Source organism: Rana temporaria, chromosome 9 (genome assembly GCF_905171775.1).
Source record: "Rana temporaria chromosome 9, aRanTem1.1, whole genome shotgun sequence".
Classification (NCBI taxonomy): domain Eukaryota; kingdom Metazoa; phylum Chordata; class Amphibia; order Anura; family Ranidae; genus Rana; species Rana temporaria.
The window spans coordinates 38849655-38867497 of NC_053497.1; the positions used below are offsets into that span (position 1 = coordinate 38849655).

The 17843-nt window shown below is 43.1% G+C and overlaps 1 protein-coding gene across 1 annotated transcript in view; it reads right to left on the reverse strand.

Moving 5' to 3' along the window:
* The window catches only part of LOC120913350 (cytochrome P450 2G1-like), a 40486-nt gene extending 36121 nt beyond the window's left edge, over positions 1–4365 (reverse strand). The window contains exon 1 of the mRNA XM_040323226.1: positions 3924–4365. Within this exon, the coding sequence (XP_040179160.1) occupies positions 3924–4103 (180 nt within the window). The 5' untranslated portion in view covers positions 4104–4365. The remainder of the gene's footprint in view (positions 1–3923) is intronic.
* Positions 4366–17843: the final 13478 nt, after the last annotated feature.

Below are 17843 nucleotides of genomic sequence, written 5' to 3' on the forward strand. Positions count from 1 at the left end.
TGACCCTAGCCAAATGCAAAACTAGTGAAAAAAAGTCAGAAAATAAAAAAAAGTCAGACACCTCCACCTGAAAAAACATTCCTGTTTTGGAAGTTGTCTCATTGTTGCCCATCTAGTGCACCTGTTGTTAATTTCAATTAACAGCAAAGCAGCTGAAACTGATTAACAACCCCCTCTGTATACAGCCCCCCCTCTGCTACAGATCAATATCCCAGGAGTTCTGATTCAAAAGTGTTCCTTTAATTTTTTCGAGCAGTGTATAAAAACCAAGGAAAACCCCCAAATATGATCTTGTGACAGATCAACACAAAAATAAGAAAAAATAAATAAAATAAGTTCCTGTTGAGCCTGATTAGGCTGCAGCTGAAAGGAAGGAACACTGGAGAAGAGGCTGTAAAAACTGCAGACCAAACGCAGGTGGAGTACAATGAAAACAACGTTTGTATGGCAGAGGCAGTTGGAAAGAAGGGGTAAGGGAGGCAGAAACAGGCAAAAAGAAACTACAGATTCTGCTGGGAATAGTAGAAATAAAGTATGTGTTACAATCCCAGCTGCAAGAGGAAGGAGAGTGGGACTAGAACAGGAGGTACAAGGGCCCATCCACATTATGCGTGGTGACAGTCATTTTACCACAATTGTTTCCTATGTGTCCCATTCATGCTGCATTTTATCGCAGCTCACCGGTCCAAATCGCACTGCAATGTCAGGCAGTGCACCGCAGTGCTCTGCTGGACATTGCAGTGATTGAAGTGTACATTTTGTACACTTTAAATAAAGCCAATACAAAAAAAGGGAGCAGTGCCATGCAACAAATTGTGCACCACACTGGTCACTGGTCCTTAGCACATACCTCCCAAATGTCCCTAATTCACCGGGACCGTCTCAGTATTCAAAGGGGTTGTAAAGCTTCCCGTTTTTTCACCTTAATGTATCCTATGCATTAAGGTGAAAAAACATCATCCGATGCTTACAGGACCCCCAGCCCCCCCCTCCCCCGGTTACTTACCTGAGCCCTCGAAAGTCCTGCGTCGAGAACACGCTGGCTTTTCAGCTCCGGCTTCTCGGCTCTTCATTGGATAGATTGATAGCAATGCAGCCAATCAACTCCAATGTCGAGAGGGCCGGGGGGCGGTGCCGAATCCTGTAGTTGGACGCCGAATACAGGACTCGGGAGCACGCCTGCAAGGTAACCCCCTTGGGAAATCGCTTTCCAGGGGGGGTTAGCTGATGCGGGGAGGAGCCAAGACAGCCGCCAAGGGACCCCAGAAGACGAGGATCGGGGCCATTCTGTACAAAACGAGCTGCACAGCGGAGGTAAGTATGACATGTTTGTTATTTATTTTTTCAATCTAACCTTTAGTCCGCCTTTAATGTATGTCCAAGGCTGAGCTCCAGTGACTCGCCCAGCAGGGGTGCACTAGTGCCGGCACCAGTTACAACCCAGCTGTGGCTTGTGCAGGGTGTCTGGGGTCCCACATGTATCAAGCAAAGCTTTGTATGACAGCTGGCATCTCTACTCGCCGACTGCCTCTGATACAGTGCAGAGATGAGTGCACTGAACCTTCCCCCTCCTCCTCCTGTTGTGATATTTTTGGGTACACAGACAGGAGGAGGAGGCAGGGAAGAGGCACACCACTCTGTGTGAGCATCTGATCTGAGGTCTGTAATGAATAGTGAGATTTGCAGAGGAGGGGGGCATAGGGAAGGGGGCAAGTTTACAAAGTTCACATGGAGTGATTTGGGTGAGGGAGGAGGATTTGTCTAGGGGCACTTTTGGAACGGAGGGGAATTGTGCTATAAAGGAGGTTGAATATGAAATCTATCCCCCCCAGTACAAGTCTTCTCCCCTCCCAAAATGCCCCTAGAACATATCTATCCCCCCAAATCAAAGAGATTCCGGCTGCCACAGAAGGGACAACCCCAGGCACCCCACAAGAGATGTGGTCAGGTGCCAAAACTAGCAATCCCTGAATGACACAGGGCTGGTTCATACCATGAATCACAAAGGAATGTGCTGTACATTCTGTGCGATTCACATGTGATATAGGTGCAGTGCGATTTCTGGGCCGAAATCACACCAGACCGCACCAAAAGTACTGCATGCACTACTTTAAAAGAACACACAAAAACTGGATCACATTATATTACTGTACAATTCGATCAGTGAATACAGATAAACACACCTCCAATACCAAACAGTGTACAGCAATCCAACAACCAAACAGTGACCCACAAATAACAACAGGCAAAATAAGTAAGTTCAATAGACGGGGGAACACCAGAATCGTAAACGTAGCCAGGCCAGGGTCATACACAGGAGATCAGCAGATGGGGGCAAGGAGCAAGACAGGACAGGCAGAAGGTGGACGGGATCAGGATGCAGGATCAGGTTCAGCATTACAGGTCAGGGCTCATGGATAATACCAAGGCGATGAGTGCAATCATCGGCCAGGTATATATATATACACACACCTCCTGCAATCAGTCTCATATGATTGCAGGAGATGATGTCGGGTCCAGACTGCCGGGAGTACTGTGGCCCAAGGAACTGACAGTGCCACCAGCAGGTGAAACCTTTCCTGACACACCCTCCTCAATCCTGCACTCCTGAATCCTGAAATCTGTACAAAACACACTTCTGAATCCTGCACTCTGTACAAAACTCACTGCTGAATCCTGCACTCTGTACGAAACTCACTGCTGAATCATATCCTGCACTCTGTACGAAACTCACTGCTGAATCCTGAACTCTGTACAAAACACACTCCTGAATTCTGCACTCTGTACGAAATGCATTTCTGAATCCTGCACTCTGTACGAAAATGCACTCCTGAATCCTGCACTCTGTACGAAATGCACTCCTGAATCTTGCATTCTGTACAAAACGCACTCCTGAATCCTGCACTCTGTACGCAACGCACTCCTGAATCCTGCACTCTGTAATGAACGTACTCCTGAATCTTGCACTCTGTACGAAACGCACTCCGGAATCCTGCATTCTGTACGAAATGCACTCCTGAATCCTGCATTCTGTATGAAACGCACTCCTGAATCATGCACTCTGTACGAAACACACTGCTGAATCCTGCACTCTGTACAAAACGCACTCCTGAATCCTGCACTCTGTAGGAAATTCACTCCTAAATCCTGCACTCTGTATGAAACGCACTCCTGAATACTGCACTCTGTGCATAGCACATTCCTGAATGAACTGGCCCCCGAACCCCCACTTCCTGCTCCCTGAATCACCTTTCCTGCTCCCTCCTGTGACAGCTAGTGGGGATCTCCCCCCTGCTAGCTGTCAAAAGTTTTTGAACAACGCCCGGCCGCGTCACTCCTTCCACAGCTTGGCTTGCTTGTACAAGGTACGAGAACGTCAATACACTCACAGATCTGCAGGAGACCTGCATGGAATCAGCGATCTGCTGATCACTGGTGCAATGTTTTACAGGCGCACAAAACAAAAAATAATAAATACACATTTTGTTACCTGCAAAAAAATATGCATTTACTATTTTTTGTCAAAAGGTGAACTTGTCCTTTAAACTAGGGGAACTTTGCTTATTTTTAAACTTTGCTAATTTATTCTTATTTCACCATCATTTTGGTATTTTGATATAAATGTGATGTAATTTGATGTGAAATTTGAAATAAACTGAGTTGTACTTCGTCCTGACATTGTAAGATATTTCGTCCTAGAATACAAGAAGAGTGCATTGTTATGCCTCGTACACACGTCGGACCGTGAGTCCGTCGGAAAGAAAGAGAACAGGTTCTCTATCTAAGGTCCGTTGGAATTCCGACAAAAAAAAAGTCTGATGGAGGCTACACACGGCCGGACTTTCCGAGAAAAAAAGCCCTTTTTTTTTGGAAAGTCCAGCTATGTGTACGAGGCATTATAGAACATTAGGCAAAATTCTTACCTTCACCAGAGATTGTGGCATTTCAGTGGTACTAATCTGTAGAATATTCCCCAGAAGTGGCAGAGGGGTGGGTCCTGGTGGCAAGTCTTTGTTCTTTACATTCATCCACCATTTAATGAGGTAAATCAGGAGAGTGACCGCAGAAGCGATGAGAAGTGTTGCTGCGACGTTCACCGCCATCCTGGCAGTAAACTCTGTACAACCTGTACTGTCTCCAAACCAGGAACTGCTGTACTTGTTTGTTAGCTGACGTTTAGCAGCATTCCAACTATCATTTGAGAACAGGTTGGGTGTGTTGGAGTTTGATTCAGTTACATACGTATTGCATAACAGATTGTAAAGCTATGGTAATCATTACTAACCCTGCAGGTTTTAAAATAGCATGTACTGTAAGAGAAATACTATTGCAATAAACAGAGCAGATCCATTTTTTAATATTGTATTTTTCAGAAGTTGACCTGCATGGAAGAGACAACATTAATAAGAGCCGGTTCACACAGGGGCGGCACGACTTCGGGGCGACTCGGCCAGGCGACATGAAGACGACATCTAAGGCGACTTACAAAATGACTTTTGTGTAGAAGTCAATGCAGGTCGCCCCGAGTCGCCCCCAAAGTAGTACAAGAACCTTTTTCTAAGTCGGAGCGTCTTGCGTCGCTCCTATTAGAACGGTTCTATTCACTAGAATTAGAATGGGACGCGACTTGTCAGGCGGCTGCGTCGCCTGACGAGTCGCCCCAGTGTGAACCGGGTCTTAAGAATTTATTTAAAATCACTTCCATTTTAAGCAACAATTTTGTCATCTTCAATGTTTAATGTCTACCTGGAGCCCTGATATTTTCTTCAGCTGAAGCCTTCTAAATAGTTTATTGACCAAATACAAATAATATCACTCAGAAGGGAGGTACAGTGCCTTGAAAAAGTATTTATACCCATTGAAATTTTTCAAATTTTGTCATGTTACAACCAAAAACCTAAATGTGTTTTATTGGGATTTTATGTGCTAGACCAACAAAAAGTGGCCCATAATTGTGAAGTGGAAGAAAAATGATAAATGGTCTTCAATTTATTTTTACAAATAAATATCTGAAAAGTGTGGTGTGCATTTGTATTCAGCCCCATTTACTCTACATCTGGAAGTCTGTTAATTTTCACTGAACAATAAAAGAGGATTGCTCAAAGCTGGATTAACTCTGTGTGGCAAGACTGGGCACAGATGATAGGAATTCTTATTCTCTACATTGTGGGGGTTTACATCCACTTTAATCTCAGTATAAATACAGCTGCTCTGTGAAGCCAGGGCCTTTAACTTTGCAGTATCAATTGCTGTATATAAGCCAGTAGAACCAGAGATCATCACACCGGATATCCGCTCCTCACACCGCACTGCGGTTCCCTTTGGGCCTGGTATGAGTATTAATGGGAACCCCGAACCAAAAAAAAAAGCGTGGGGGTCCCCCCAAATTCCATATCAGGCCCTTCAGGTCTAGTATGGATATTAAGGGGAACCCCGCACCCCTAAAATCCATACCAGACCCTTATCCGAGCATGCAACCTGGCAGGCCACAGGAAAAGAGGTGGGGCGAGAGAACGCCCCCTTCCTGAACTGTATCAGGCCACATGCCCTCAACATGGGGAGGATGTCCCCATGTTGATGGGGACAAGGGCCTCATCCCCACAACCCTTGCTCAGTGGTTGTGGGGGTCTGCGGGCGGGGGGCTTATCAAAATCTGGAAGCCCCATTTAGCAAAGGGGAACTCCAGATTCCGGCCCCCCTATGTGAATTTTTTAACGGGGTACATTGTCTCTCGATGTCCAACAATGATCCATTCTCCAGCGATGCTGCAGCCTCCACTCATTCTCCAGCGAGGAACAAAACCCCCATGATGCGCCAAAGGGGGCGAGGTCACCCGTCCACATCATTGGGTAACCCCCAGCCGCCGAGTGCAGTGGAGACTGCAGCGTCGCTGGAGAATGGATCATCGTTAGATACTGGATGCCGGGCAGTGGGACAAATGCTGACATCCTGCAGGCGGCCCCAATAGCAACGGCCACAGTTTGGGGACCCGCGGGCAAAGAACCATCAGATCATGGTGGCCCTAGAACGAGAAAAAGAGGAAACCAAGATTAATGAATATAAAAAGAAAAAACATAGAAGCATAACTAAATTCTGAATGAGAACATGAATAAACATATAATTAAACAATGTACAATATATGTATCACCAAACAATAGAACCCTGGTATCTATGTTAGCTTATCAGTTAACAAACATACACTTCTGTCACATAAGAGAGACATAGAAAAACATGTACTTTAATCAAGAAATAAACAAGAGGGCCGATGCAAAAAAGATACTGCCCAGATTAGTCGGATCACCACAAAAATTACAAGTCTAATTCCCAAACGCCTGACTGGAAATATGAAAGATAGCATCTAAAGTTTAAGGCCTTATTTAGGCCTGGTACCTGAGTAGCTTTGAGATGGAAAATCTATCTCAGTTCGCTTTGTAGGAGCAATTTGTTGAAGTCTCCACCTAGTGGGTTAGCATATATGTTTGTCCCTTGTGTAAGATGAAAGCTCCTCTACAAGGGGCTGAAGTTCACTGTTAACAAACCTACTGAGATTGTCAGTTAGGCTACCTATGCCAGAGACTATTGGCCTTCCTGTTTTTCTCGGGAAATGACTGTGCACCTTGGGGAGGGCATAGAATGTAACCTTGCGTGGAAAGGTGATTCTTATGAAATACCAAGTGTTATATCAATCTAAAAGAATGTATAATTCTTGGAAATAGCTATCTATCAAAGATTTGGGTATGAGTCTTTACCATTCAGAATTGTCCACATTATTTTGAATGACAATATTACCCCCTTTGTCGGCTGGCTTAATCGTTATTGATTGATTCTGCATAAGGGATTGCAATGCCTTGAATTCATCTTAGGTTAAATTACCCTCAAATTTGTTTGATAATTTTAGGTCTTGTATATCTTTGGAGACTAACTTAAGAAAAGCTTCAGCATTCGAGTTGGAGGTGGGTGCTGGATAGAGGCTAGATTTCTTTTTAAGACTAATTGGATTTGATTTTGGTGTTGAGGGTACTGCAATGAGCAACACAACACAATCTAAGTGGTGCAGCCAACCCTCTGGATAGAAAGTAAAATGCCTGTGGTCTTTTCTTTTTTAATAAATAAATTGGTAATGCACAAGGTCAGTGCGTCCTCTTTTCCTCTTTTTATGTGAAGGTACTTCAATGATACCATCAACGTTAGCCAACACGGTTTGAAGGTTGATGGAGTCAATCAAGTCATCTAATTAAAGATGTATAGCTCTAGATAGCGGAACTTTTCCACCACTTTGATCAGCGCCGCTATTAGAGGCAGAGAAGACCCTATAGGGTCCAGGGGGAAAAGTGTGGATTTGTCCCAATTTATCATAAAGCCAGAGAAGGACCAGCATTTCTGTATGTAGCAAGGTCCCAGGCCTCCTTCAGTCGGATGAGGACCTCCAGGGACAGAGACAGCTGACATCCTTCTGTATATGGTGGGTTGCAAGGCATAGTGGGTGTAATGCAAGAGGCGCCAGACACTTCTTGAATGCAAAGAGATTTTATTTCTCTTAAACAGAACTTTGGGAGAGAGGGATAGGGCCAGGACATCCTTAGGCAGTTGCAACTTCAATTGGCAGACTCCAAGACGTATTCAGGACAGCCATGCAGGGAAAGGCATACATCAAGGCGTCACTTCTGCATGTGTAGGAATGCTGTCTCCCATGGCAACAGTCTTTAACAGTTTCTAACACAAAGTGTAACAATTCCTTCACTTCCACTACAACTTTCACTTCTTGTAGTTCTTCAGCCCACTGAGCTCCCAGTGTCTAGACTAGTTGATTCACCGCCAATGAATCCCTTGAGCTGTTCCAATCTTCACGGTAGTAGCTTCAAGCATCACCCCTGCTTCCCTGCTGGGTCCCTAGCTTGGCACTCCAGATACTTCTCGAGCTTCACCCCACTGGCCTGCTCGGTCCCTGGCTTGACACATAAGGCTGCTCTGTAAGCATTACCTCCGCTGGCTGGGTACCTGGCTTGATACCCGCTAAAATTTCCCATTTCTTCACCGTCCCTGATTTGTGAAAATACTGCTCCGGTACTCCGGTCCTATAGTGGCGACAGCTTCCCCTCTACCTCCCACCACGACCGGTTCTCTGGCCGGCAGAGCCATCAATTATGGTTGGACTGCAAGCCACAATCCCAACCCTGCACTGCTCTCTTGCTTCTGGATAGGCCCCTCAGACAGCCTAGCAGCCAGATGTGGATAGGCCCAAACTCTGGCCTAGCAACCCGGGTAATACAACACATGTCCACCCAGACAGCCGTCCAGGTGGCACAGGACAATGATCACATTACTCCACCAAAATATATAGGTTCTTCCAGCAGGCCAAGGGATTTAGGAAACCCCTGCCCATATACCCATAATCTGACCTTGCAGTGCCCTTGTCTTTTCTAATGCAACCAAGTACAAGTCCACTTAGTGACAAAAGAGAAAAGTGCAGCAATTAGAGTGAAATCAATTGATCCTTAACAATTACCCAAGGTAGCTATATCTGGCAGGTAAATTTAGGAGCAACCCTGCCTAAACACCAGGGTGCTACATGTATAAGTGTCATGCTGTTCAATATAGAATCGGAGGTATCGCCTAGGAAAAGAGGGGCATCATTGGCATATAAAGCCAGTTGTTCCTCAGTCCCACCCCCCCCCCCCCGCCTAAATCCAACGATGCTTTGGTCCCCTCTAACAGCCGTTGCCAGAGGCTCAATTGCCAGGGAAAATAATAATTCAGATAAGGGGCACCCCTGCCTTGTTCCTCTTTGCAACTTGAAGGAGGGGGTAAAGTATTGTTTATTCTAAGACGATCAACAGGAGTTTTATATAGTAATTTAAGCCAGGAAATAATTTGCTTTAGATTGCACTAGATTGACTTTATCGAGCACTCTCCACAAATACTGCCACTTAACACTATCAAATGCCTTGACGGCATCAAGTGATAATATACATGATATCAAAAAAGTGAGTACACCCTGCACATTTTTGTAAATATTTTATTATTATTATATTATGTGACAACACTGAAGAAATTACATTTTGCTACACAATTTAAAGTAGTGAATGTACAGTAGACATGTGCACTGCCAAAAAAATAGTTTTTTTCGTTAATGTTATTTTCGTTTTTTTTATTTTTTCGTAAATTCGTAAATTCGGGAAATTAAAAAAAAAAACGTTTTTGTTTCATTCGTTTTTTGTTTGTTTTTTTCGTAAATTCGGGAAATTCGAAAATTTGAAATTTCGAAAATTTGAAAATTCGAAATTTGGAAATTCGAAATTTCGAAAATTCGAAATTTCGAAAATTCGAAGTCTCGAAAATTCGAAGTCTCGAAAATTCGAAATTTCGAAAATTCGAAGTCTCGAAAATTCGAAGTCTCGAAAATTCAAAGTCTCGAAAATTCGAAAATTGAAAATTTCGAAATTCGAAAGTTAAAAATTCAAAGATTCGAAATTCGAAAATGAAAAATTCGAAAATTCGAAATTTTTGAAAATTCGAAATTTTTGAAAATTCGAAATTTTTGAAAATTCGAAATTTTTGAAAATTCGTAAATTCGAAAAATAAAAAATTCGAAAATTCGAATATTCGAAATTTCGAAAAATTCGAAAATTGAACATTTCGAAATTCGAAAATGAAAAATTTGAAAATTCGGAAATTAAAAATTCAAAAATTAGAAATTTCAAAAATTCGAAAATTAAAAATTCAAAAATTCGAAATTTTAAAAATTCGAAAATTCGAAATTGAAAAATTCGAAAATTCGAAATTGAAAAATTTGAAAATTCGAAATTGAAAAATTCGAAAATTCGAAATTGAAAAATTCGAAAATTCGAAATTTAAAATTCGAAAATTCGAAAAATAAAACATTCGCTAATTCGAATATTCGAAATTCAAAAATGTTAAAATTAAAAATTCGAAAATTGAAAAATTTGAAAAATAAAAAATTTGGAAATGAAAAATATCGGAAATACGAAAATTCGGAAATGAAAAATATCGGAAATACGAAAATTCGGAAATGAAAAAATTTGGAAATTCGAAAATTCGGATATTCGAAAATTCGGAAATAAAAAATCTGTTAATACGAAAATTCGGAATTAACGAATTTTCGTTAAAAAATGAATTAGATACTAAACTAATTGCACATGTCTAATGTACAGCATGTATAACAGTGTACATTTGCTGTCCCCTGAAAATAACTCTACACACAGCCATTAAAGTCTAAAACGCTGGCAACAAAAGTGAGTACACCCCTAAGTTAAAATGTCCAAATTGTCCAAATTGGGCCTTATTAAACGTATTTGGTTCAGATGGTGTCAAGCGTGTGTGACGGCAACCAGGTGAGGAGTACAAAGTGTGTCTTGCCTACAGGCTTGGTAGTGGGAGCGTTATGGTCTGGGGCTGCATGAGCTACATTTCATTGATGGAAACATGAATGCCAACATGTACTGTGACATACTGAAGCAGAGCATGATCCCCTCCCTTCGGAGACTGGGCCGCAGGGCAATTGTCTAACATGATAACGACCCCAAACATGTCTCCAAGATGACCACTGCCTTACTAAAGAAGCTGAAGGTAAAGGTGATGGACTGGCCAAGCATAGTTACATAGTAGGTGAGGTTGAAAAAAGACACAAGTCCATCAAGTCAATCCTGTGTGTGTGTGATCATATGTCAGTATTTCCTTGTATATCCCTGTACATTGGGGTCATTCAGCTGTTTATCTAATAGTTTCTTGAAACCATTGATGCTGAGACCACCGCCTGTGGAAGGGAATTCCACATCCTTGCCGCTCCTACAGTAAATAACCCTCTATGTAGTTTAAAGTGGGAGTTCACCCGAAAAACAATTTTTAACATTAGATTGAGGCTCATTTTGTCAAGGGGAATTGGGTGTTTTTTTTTAAATCGAAGCAGTACTTACCGTTTTAGAGATAGATCTTCTGACGCCGCTTCCGGGTATGGGTCTTCGGGACTGCGCTTTCCTATTTGATTGACAGGCTTCCGACGGTCGCATACATCCCGTCACGAGTAGCCGAAAGAAGCCGAACGTCGGTGCGGCTCTATACGGCGCCTGCGCACCGACGTTCGGCTACTTTCGGAAAATCGTGACGCGATGTATGCGACCGTCGGAAGCCTGTCGGAAGCCTGTCAATCAAATAGGAACGCCCAGTCCCGCAGCCCATACCCGGAAGCGGCGGAGAAGATCTATCTCTAAAACGGTAAGTACAGCTTTGATTTAAAAAAAAACACCCGATTCCCCTTGACAAAATGAGCCTTAATCTAATGTTAAAAATTAAGTTTTTGGGTGAACCTCCACTTTAAGGTTAAACCTCTTTTCTTCTAATTTTAATGAGTGGCCACGTGTCTTGTTAAACTCCCTTTTGCAAAAAAGTTTTATCCTTATTGGGGGGTTACCAGTGGTAATTGTAAATTTAAATCATATCCCCTCTCAAGTGTCTCTTCTGCAGAGAGAAAAAGTTCAGTGCTCGCAACCTTTTCTCATAACCAATATCCTTCAGACCCTTTATTAGCTTTGTTGCCCTTTTTTGTACCTGCTCCATTTCCAGTAAATCCTTTTCGAGGACTGGTCCCCAGAAATGGACAGCATACTCTAGGTGCGGCCGGACCGGAGTCTTGTAGAGTGGGAGAATTATCATTTTATCTCTGGAATGAATCCCCTTTTTAACCACTTGCCGTCGCCGCACCGTCATAATACGTCCACAAGGTGGCTCTCCTAGGCGAGATCACGTATTATGACGTCCTACCTTTTAGCCGCCACTAGGGGCGCACGCGCGCCGCCGGAGGCGCGCGCACGCGCCCCCCGCTCGCCCCCGACTCCCGTGCGTGTGCCCGGCGGGCGCGATCGCCGCCGGGCACACGCGATCGCTCGGTACAGAGCGGGGAACGGGAGCTGTGTGTGTAAACACACAGCTCTCGTTCCTGTCAGCAGGGGAAATGCTTTTCTTCGGTTCATACACTGTATGAACCGAGGATCAGTGTTTCCCCTAGTGAGGCCACCCCCCCCCCCACAGTAAGAACACACCCAGGCATACTTAACCCCTTCCCCGCCCCCTAGTGTTAACCCCTTCACTGCCAGTGGCATTTTTATAGTAATCTAATGCATTTTTATAGCACTGATCGCTATAAAAATGCCAATGGTCCCAAAAATGTGTCAAAAATGTCCGAAGTGTCCGCCATAATGTCGCAATACCAAAAAAAAAATCGCTGATCGCCGCCATTACTAGTAAAAAAAATATTAATAAAAATGCCATAAAAATACCCCCTATTTTGTAAACGCTATAACTTTTGCGCAAACCAATCAATAAACACTTATTGCGATTTTTTTTTACGAAAAATATGTAGAAGAATACGTATCGGCCTAAACTGAGGAAAAAAAATGTTTTTTTATATATTTTTGGGGGATATTTATTACAGCAAAAAGTAAAAAATATTCATTTTTTTCAAAATTGTCGTTCTATTTTTGTTTATAGCGCAAAAAATAAAAACCGCAGAGGTGATCAAATACCACCAAAAGAAAGCTCTATTTGTGGGAAAAAAAGGACGCCAATTTTGTTTGGGAGCCACGTCGCACGACCGCGCAATTGTCTGTTAAAGCGACGCAGTCCCGAATCGCAAAAAGTACTCTGGTCTTTGGGCAGCAATATGGTCCGGGGGGTAAGTGGTTAATGCATGCCAATATTCTGTTTGCTTTGTTAGCAGTAGCTTGGCATCGCATGCCATTGTTGAGCCTATCATCTACTAACACCCCCAGGTCCTTTTCCATCCTAGATTCCCCCAAAGGTTCTCCCCCCAGTGTATAGATTGCATTCATATTTTTGACACCCAAATGGATTATTTTACATGTTTCTACATTGAACCTCATTTGCCATGTTGCCCACCCCATTAATTTGTTTCGATCTTTTTGCAAGGTTTCCAAATCATACGGAGAAGTTATTGCCCTGCTTAGCTGAGTATCGTTTACCTATAATAATAATAATAGGACTCTTTCTGATCAGATTCCTTCCCAGGCTTCAACAGAACCACTACTCTGGCTTCATACATGGAAGATGGAAGAGACCCCTGCTCCTTTACAGCTTTGATCGTAGTAAGTAATTCTGGTAAAAGCATATCCCAAAATTTGTTATAAGATTCTGTTGGTAACCCGTTGCTACATGGGGCTTTGGAGTTAGGAAATGTCGCCATCACTAGCTATAATTACTCCAGAGTAGTAGGAACATTTAATTGCTTTCTATCCGAGCCCATAAGCTGTGGAAGTGAAATACTGTTAAAAAAATCAGTTAGCTCATCCACAGAATAGGAAACCTTAGACGAGAATACATCTGTAAAAAATAGCGGAACCTTTGCATAATAGAGGTAGTGTCTGTGGAACACTGTGTTGGGGACAGAGCTATCTTGTGTAGCACAGACCCCTAGAGGACTGCTTAGAATTACCTGTTCATCTGCACAGCCATGACCAGGTGAACATTCCAACCCACCTGACACTCTGGGTTCAGACATCCTGGTATCACTGTAGAATAATAATCAGACAACTCTGTATTTCGTGTCAGGAAATGGTCCACCCATTGGTGGTGCTGTCGGTCTCTTGGATCGCAATACCAGTGTCCACCAGCGAGTGTCTTTCAACACTCAGGACCTGTAGTGAGAGCACTCACCTTCTGGTGGCACTGTTGGATCCTTGGGCCGTAGAACCGGTGTCCACCAGCAGTTGTATCCCAGCAGTGTGGAGCAGACAGCTCCTCCTGCACTCAGGTGTTACTTGAGGCCAATTACAGGCATTCACATAAATACCCGGCTGATGATTACTCTCATCGCCTTGGTATCATCCTTGCGCCCTGACCTGCTAGCTTGTTATCTGATCCTGATCCTGAACCTGTTCCTGTGCCCTGAACCTGTTAACCGTGTATCTGATCTTGTCTCCCTGTCCTGATCCTTATCCTGTCCCACCTTGCTTCCTTGCCCTGCAGTCTGATCCGTCCATCCACTCCATGTCCTGTGTTCCTTACCCCATATGCTGATCTCCCTGTGCATTACCTTGGCCTGGCTAATGTAATGCTTCTGGAACATCCCTTGTCCATCTGCTGATCTGCTGTGTATGACAATGGCCTGGCTTACGTGTATGTTTCTGGTACTCCCCTTTTGCTGTATATAACTTTTTGTTGTCTGTGGGTTTCTGTTTGGTTTGCACTGTTTGCATTTACTTATTTGTCACCTATCTTTAATAAACATTATTATTATTCACCTTATATGTGTTAGGTGTTCCTCTGTAGCTAACCACACAGTTCTGGTCACACCTGGTACATGACAGTCTATGAATACGCAGCAAAATAATTCTTCCGAAAGACACAAGACAATGTTAACAATGACAATACTATATATATATATATATATATATATATATATAGTTGTCAGGTTGTCTTCCTTCCTTCTAGTCATCTCCACAGGCTCACTGGGCTGGTTAGGGTGGCTACAGTGATGTCTCTGCACCAGGAGTTGAGTTTCCAGTCAATTTCACCGATGTCTGGGTCTGACAAGAGAAGGATTTACAGAGAATTGTCGGAGCGAGTGTGAAGCATGTTTCCTCACATGGATGGTCAAGCCACCCCCCCACTTGGATGCAATTTTCAGTGTGCTTTTGGGCACACCCACTGTCAGAAAACAAAGGCACATGTTCCCTGCCTCTAGATTATTGTCCTGGGGCAATTTCCTGTTTTTTGTTAGATACTACACCCTAGCCACCACGTTGGCCTGTAGATATGGATTACACCCTGAGAGCTGCCTCGGGGACTACATCTGTCTCTCCCTTTGGGCCTCCCAGACATACTGTTGTCAGGTGAAAGACTTTGGCAAATGACAGCTGTTTGCAATGCATTGTAGGATGTTTGGTGGAGAAAGTTCCACTGAACATTCCTGAAGTTGGGATTTTTTCTGAACTTAAGTTTGGACTAAACTCTCAGCTCATCAATACTCAGGAGCTGTGGTCCTATGTCTAGCTTCAGCCATCCTTTGTTATTGTGGGAATGGTCATCCTGAGCTTGAACTGCATCTGAGTATACTTTACCTGGGTGCAATAGTGGTGAGAGGCCTATTGATCACTTTTATGCACTGTTTGCTGTTATCTCTACTTTAAAAAGGCTGTATGCTGTAACGGACTGTCAAGTTCATCTCTTACTTTGTGAATTACAGATCTCTCATTTGGGGAGTAAGCAGTACACTGCAAGTAAAGTAAAGGGCTGTCAGGAACCATGGATCAGACTGAGACAGAAGTGCAGTAAAAAAAATCACACTTTATTAAAATTGTAAAATGATACAAACAGAGAAAACACAGTCAAAACATAGCCAGGGTTCGGTAATCAGAGCAGGTAGTCAGAACAAACCAGTAAAATAGGAGTTCAGAGATCAGCATACAGGAATCAGGAACCAGAAGGGAATTCAGCCAAGCAAAAGTCTTTAACAGGAAAACACAGCAGAGAGTATCCGGATATGTTGACCAAGGCGAAGATACAGACGATCTGATCCAAGCAGCTTTAATAGCCAGCAGACTGATTGACGAGCAGGATATGATCATCAGGTCAGTCACTGTGGAATTATGAGTCTTGGCAATTAACCGACAGCTGAGCAGCCTGAGCCCAGCCCTGACAAGGGCCCAACAGGTCTGAGTAGTACATATTCTCCACTGGCCAGTGACTACTCAGGGACTGGGACTCGCAGATAGGGTTCTCTCAGTTTGAGTCCCATGTCATTGGTGCTGCTATCTGATGATTGCCTGCTTCAATTGTTGAGATGGTTCTAAAGTATTTTGTATTATGAATTGCTCTTACCATCTTGGTATTCAATCAATGTTACTTGTGAATAATGTGTCATTACTGTTGTATCATGTTCTGTCTAACCTATCTTCCCTTTCAAAGCTTTTCACGTTCATTAGTCCATTGTAAACTGATACAGGTCTGTTGGTGTTTTTCAGGTCCAATTACAGGGCAGGTCACCACTGAACAGCATAGCTCCCAACTGTCGCTGATTTGGAAGGACTGTCCCTGATTTGGTGCAATGTCCCTCTTTCCTCCTTATTTGTCCCTCATTTTGGTCTGATCTATATAGATGTATATAAAATGCACTTTTTTCCTTCAAATTTTTTTCTCAGTGTTAAACCTTTGATCGGATTTCTAAATTGCTGAATTTTTAAATTTTAAAAGCCAATAAAAAAGGAATAGTAGTGGTTAAAAAAGCCCTTGTGGATTTAGTTAACCTTTTTTTTGGGGTTAATTCTCTTTTAAGGGGGTGTGACAAGGGGCGTGTCTTATGCCTACATACGTTTGCTTGTAGGTGTTCCTCATTCCCATCTCAAAATGTTGGGAGGTATGGAACAGTGAAGAAGGTCCCAAACAATCCAATTGCTCCTCCAGGGGTCATGCTACTGGAGGTAAATTAGGAAAGTGAATCCAGAAACCATAGAAGGTGTCAGCTCAAAATTCACTTTCATCCTGACATCAGTTTTTGCTAAATGATGCACTGCTGTATTTATATGTGATGTGGTATATGACAATGTTCCAAGTAATGTGTGAACATTGATACTGGGTTGGCAATGTTTAGGATTGGTGCAGTTACAGCTATGTTGGATTACAGATTATTAGGTGGATTCAGAAAGACTTAGGCTGGCGTATCAGTAGATAGGCCAGCCTAAGTCTGAATCTGCGCAGACGCAAATTTAAGCGTATTCTGGTAACCAGATACGCTTAAATTAGGCTAAGATACGAGCGGCGTAAGTGTCTTACACCGTCGTATCTTAAAGTGTAATTTTTAGGCTGGCCGCTAGGTGGCGCTTCCATTGCGGTCGGCGTAGAATATGTAAATCACTAGATCCGTCGATTCACGCAGTACAGATACGCCGTTTACGTAAGGCATTTTCAGGCGTATAGTTATTCCATCAAAGAGCTGGACTAATAATTTTAAGTATGGCCGTCGTTCCCGCATCGAAATTTGAAAATTTTACGTCGTTTGCATAGGTCGTCCATGAATAGGGCTGGACGTAATTTACCTCCACGTCGAAACCAATACGTCCGTGCGGCGTACTTAGCCGCAATGCACACTGGGATATTTACACGGACAGCGCATGCGCCGTTCCTAAAAAACATCAATCACGTCAGGTCAACCCATATTAACATAAAACACGCCCCCTCAGCCTATTTTGAATTAGGCGCGCTTACGCCCGCCGCATTTACGCTATGCCGCCGTAACTTAGCAGGCTAGTACTTTGTGAATCATGTACTTGCCTCGCTAACTTACGGCGGCGTAGTATAAACACGATACACTATGCCGCCGCAAAGTTAAGGCGGTCTTTCTGAATCCACCTATATTTACTTATCATCATTCAATTCACCAGTTATTAAAGCTTAAGTTTAGCTAAAAAAAACAGAAAAATCAACAGGGACATAATTTAAATTTGGTATAATGTGTCCCTTGTGCTGATTATTATTTTGTTTAGTAGAAATCTCCCTCGGTCCTACCCCCACCCCACCAACCCTGCTACCATAATCTTCTCATTAGAGATGAGCCGAACACCCCCCCGTTCGGTTCGCACCAGTACCTTCGAAAGGACCGAACGTTCGCGCAAACTTTAGAACCCCATTAAAGTCTATGGGACTCAAACGTTCGAATTCAAAAGTGCTAATTTTAAAGGCAAATATGCAAGTTATTGTCCTAAAACGGGTTTGGGGACCTGGGTCTTGCCCCAGGGAACATGTATCAATGGAAAAAAAAGTTTTAAAAACTGATGTTTTTTCGGGAGCAGTGATTTTAATGATGCTTAAAGTGA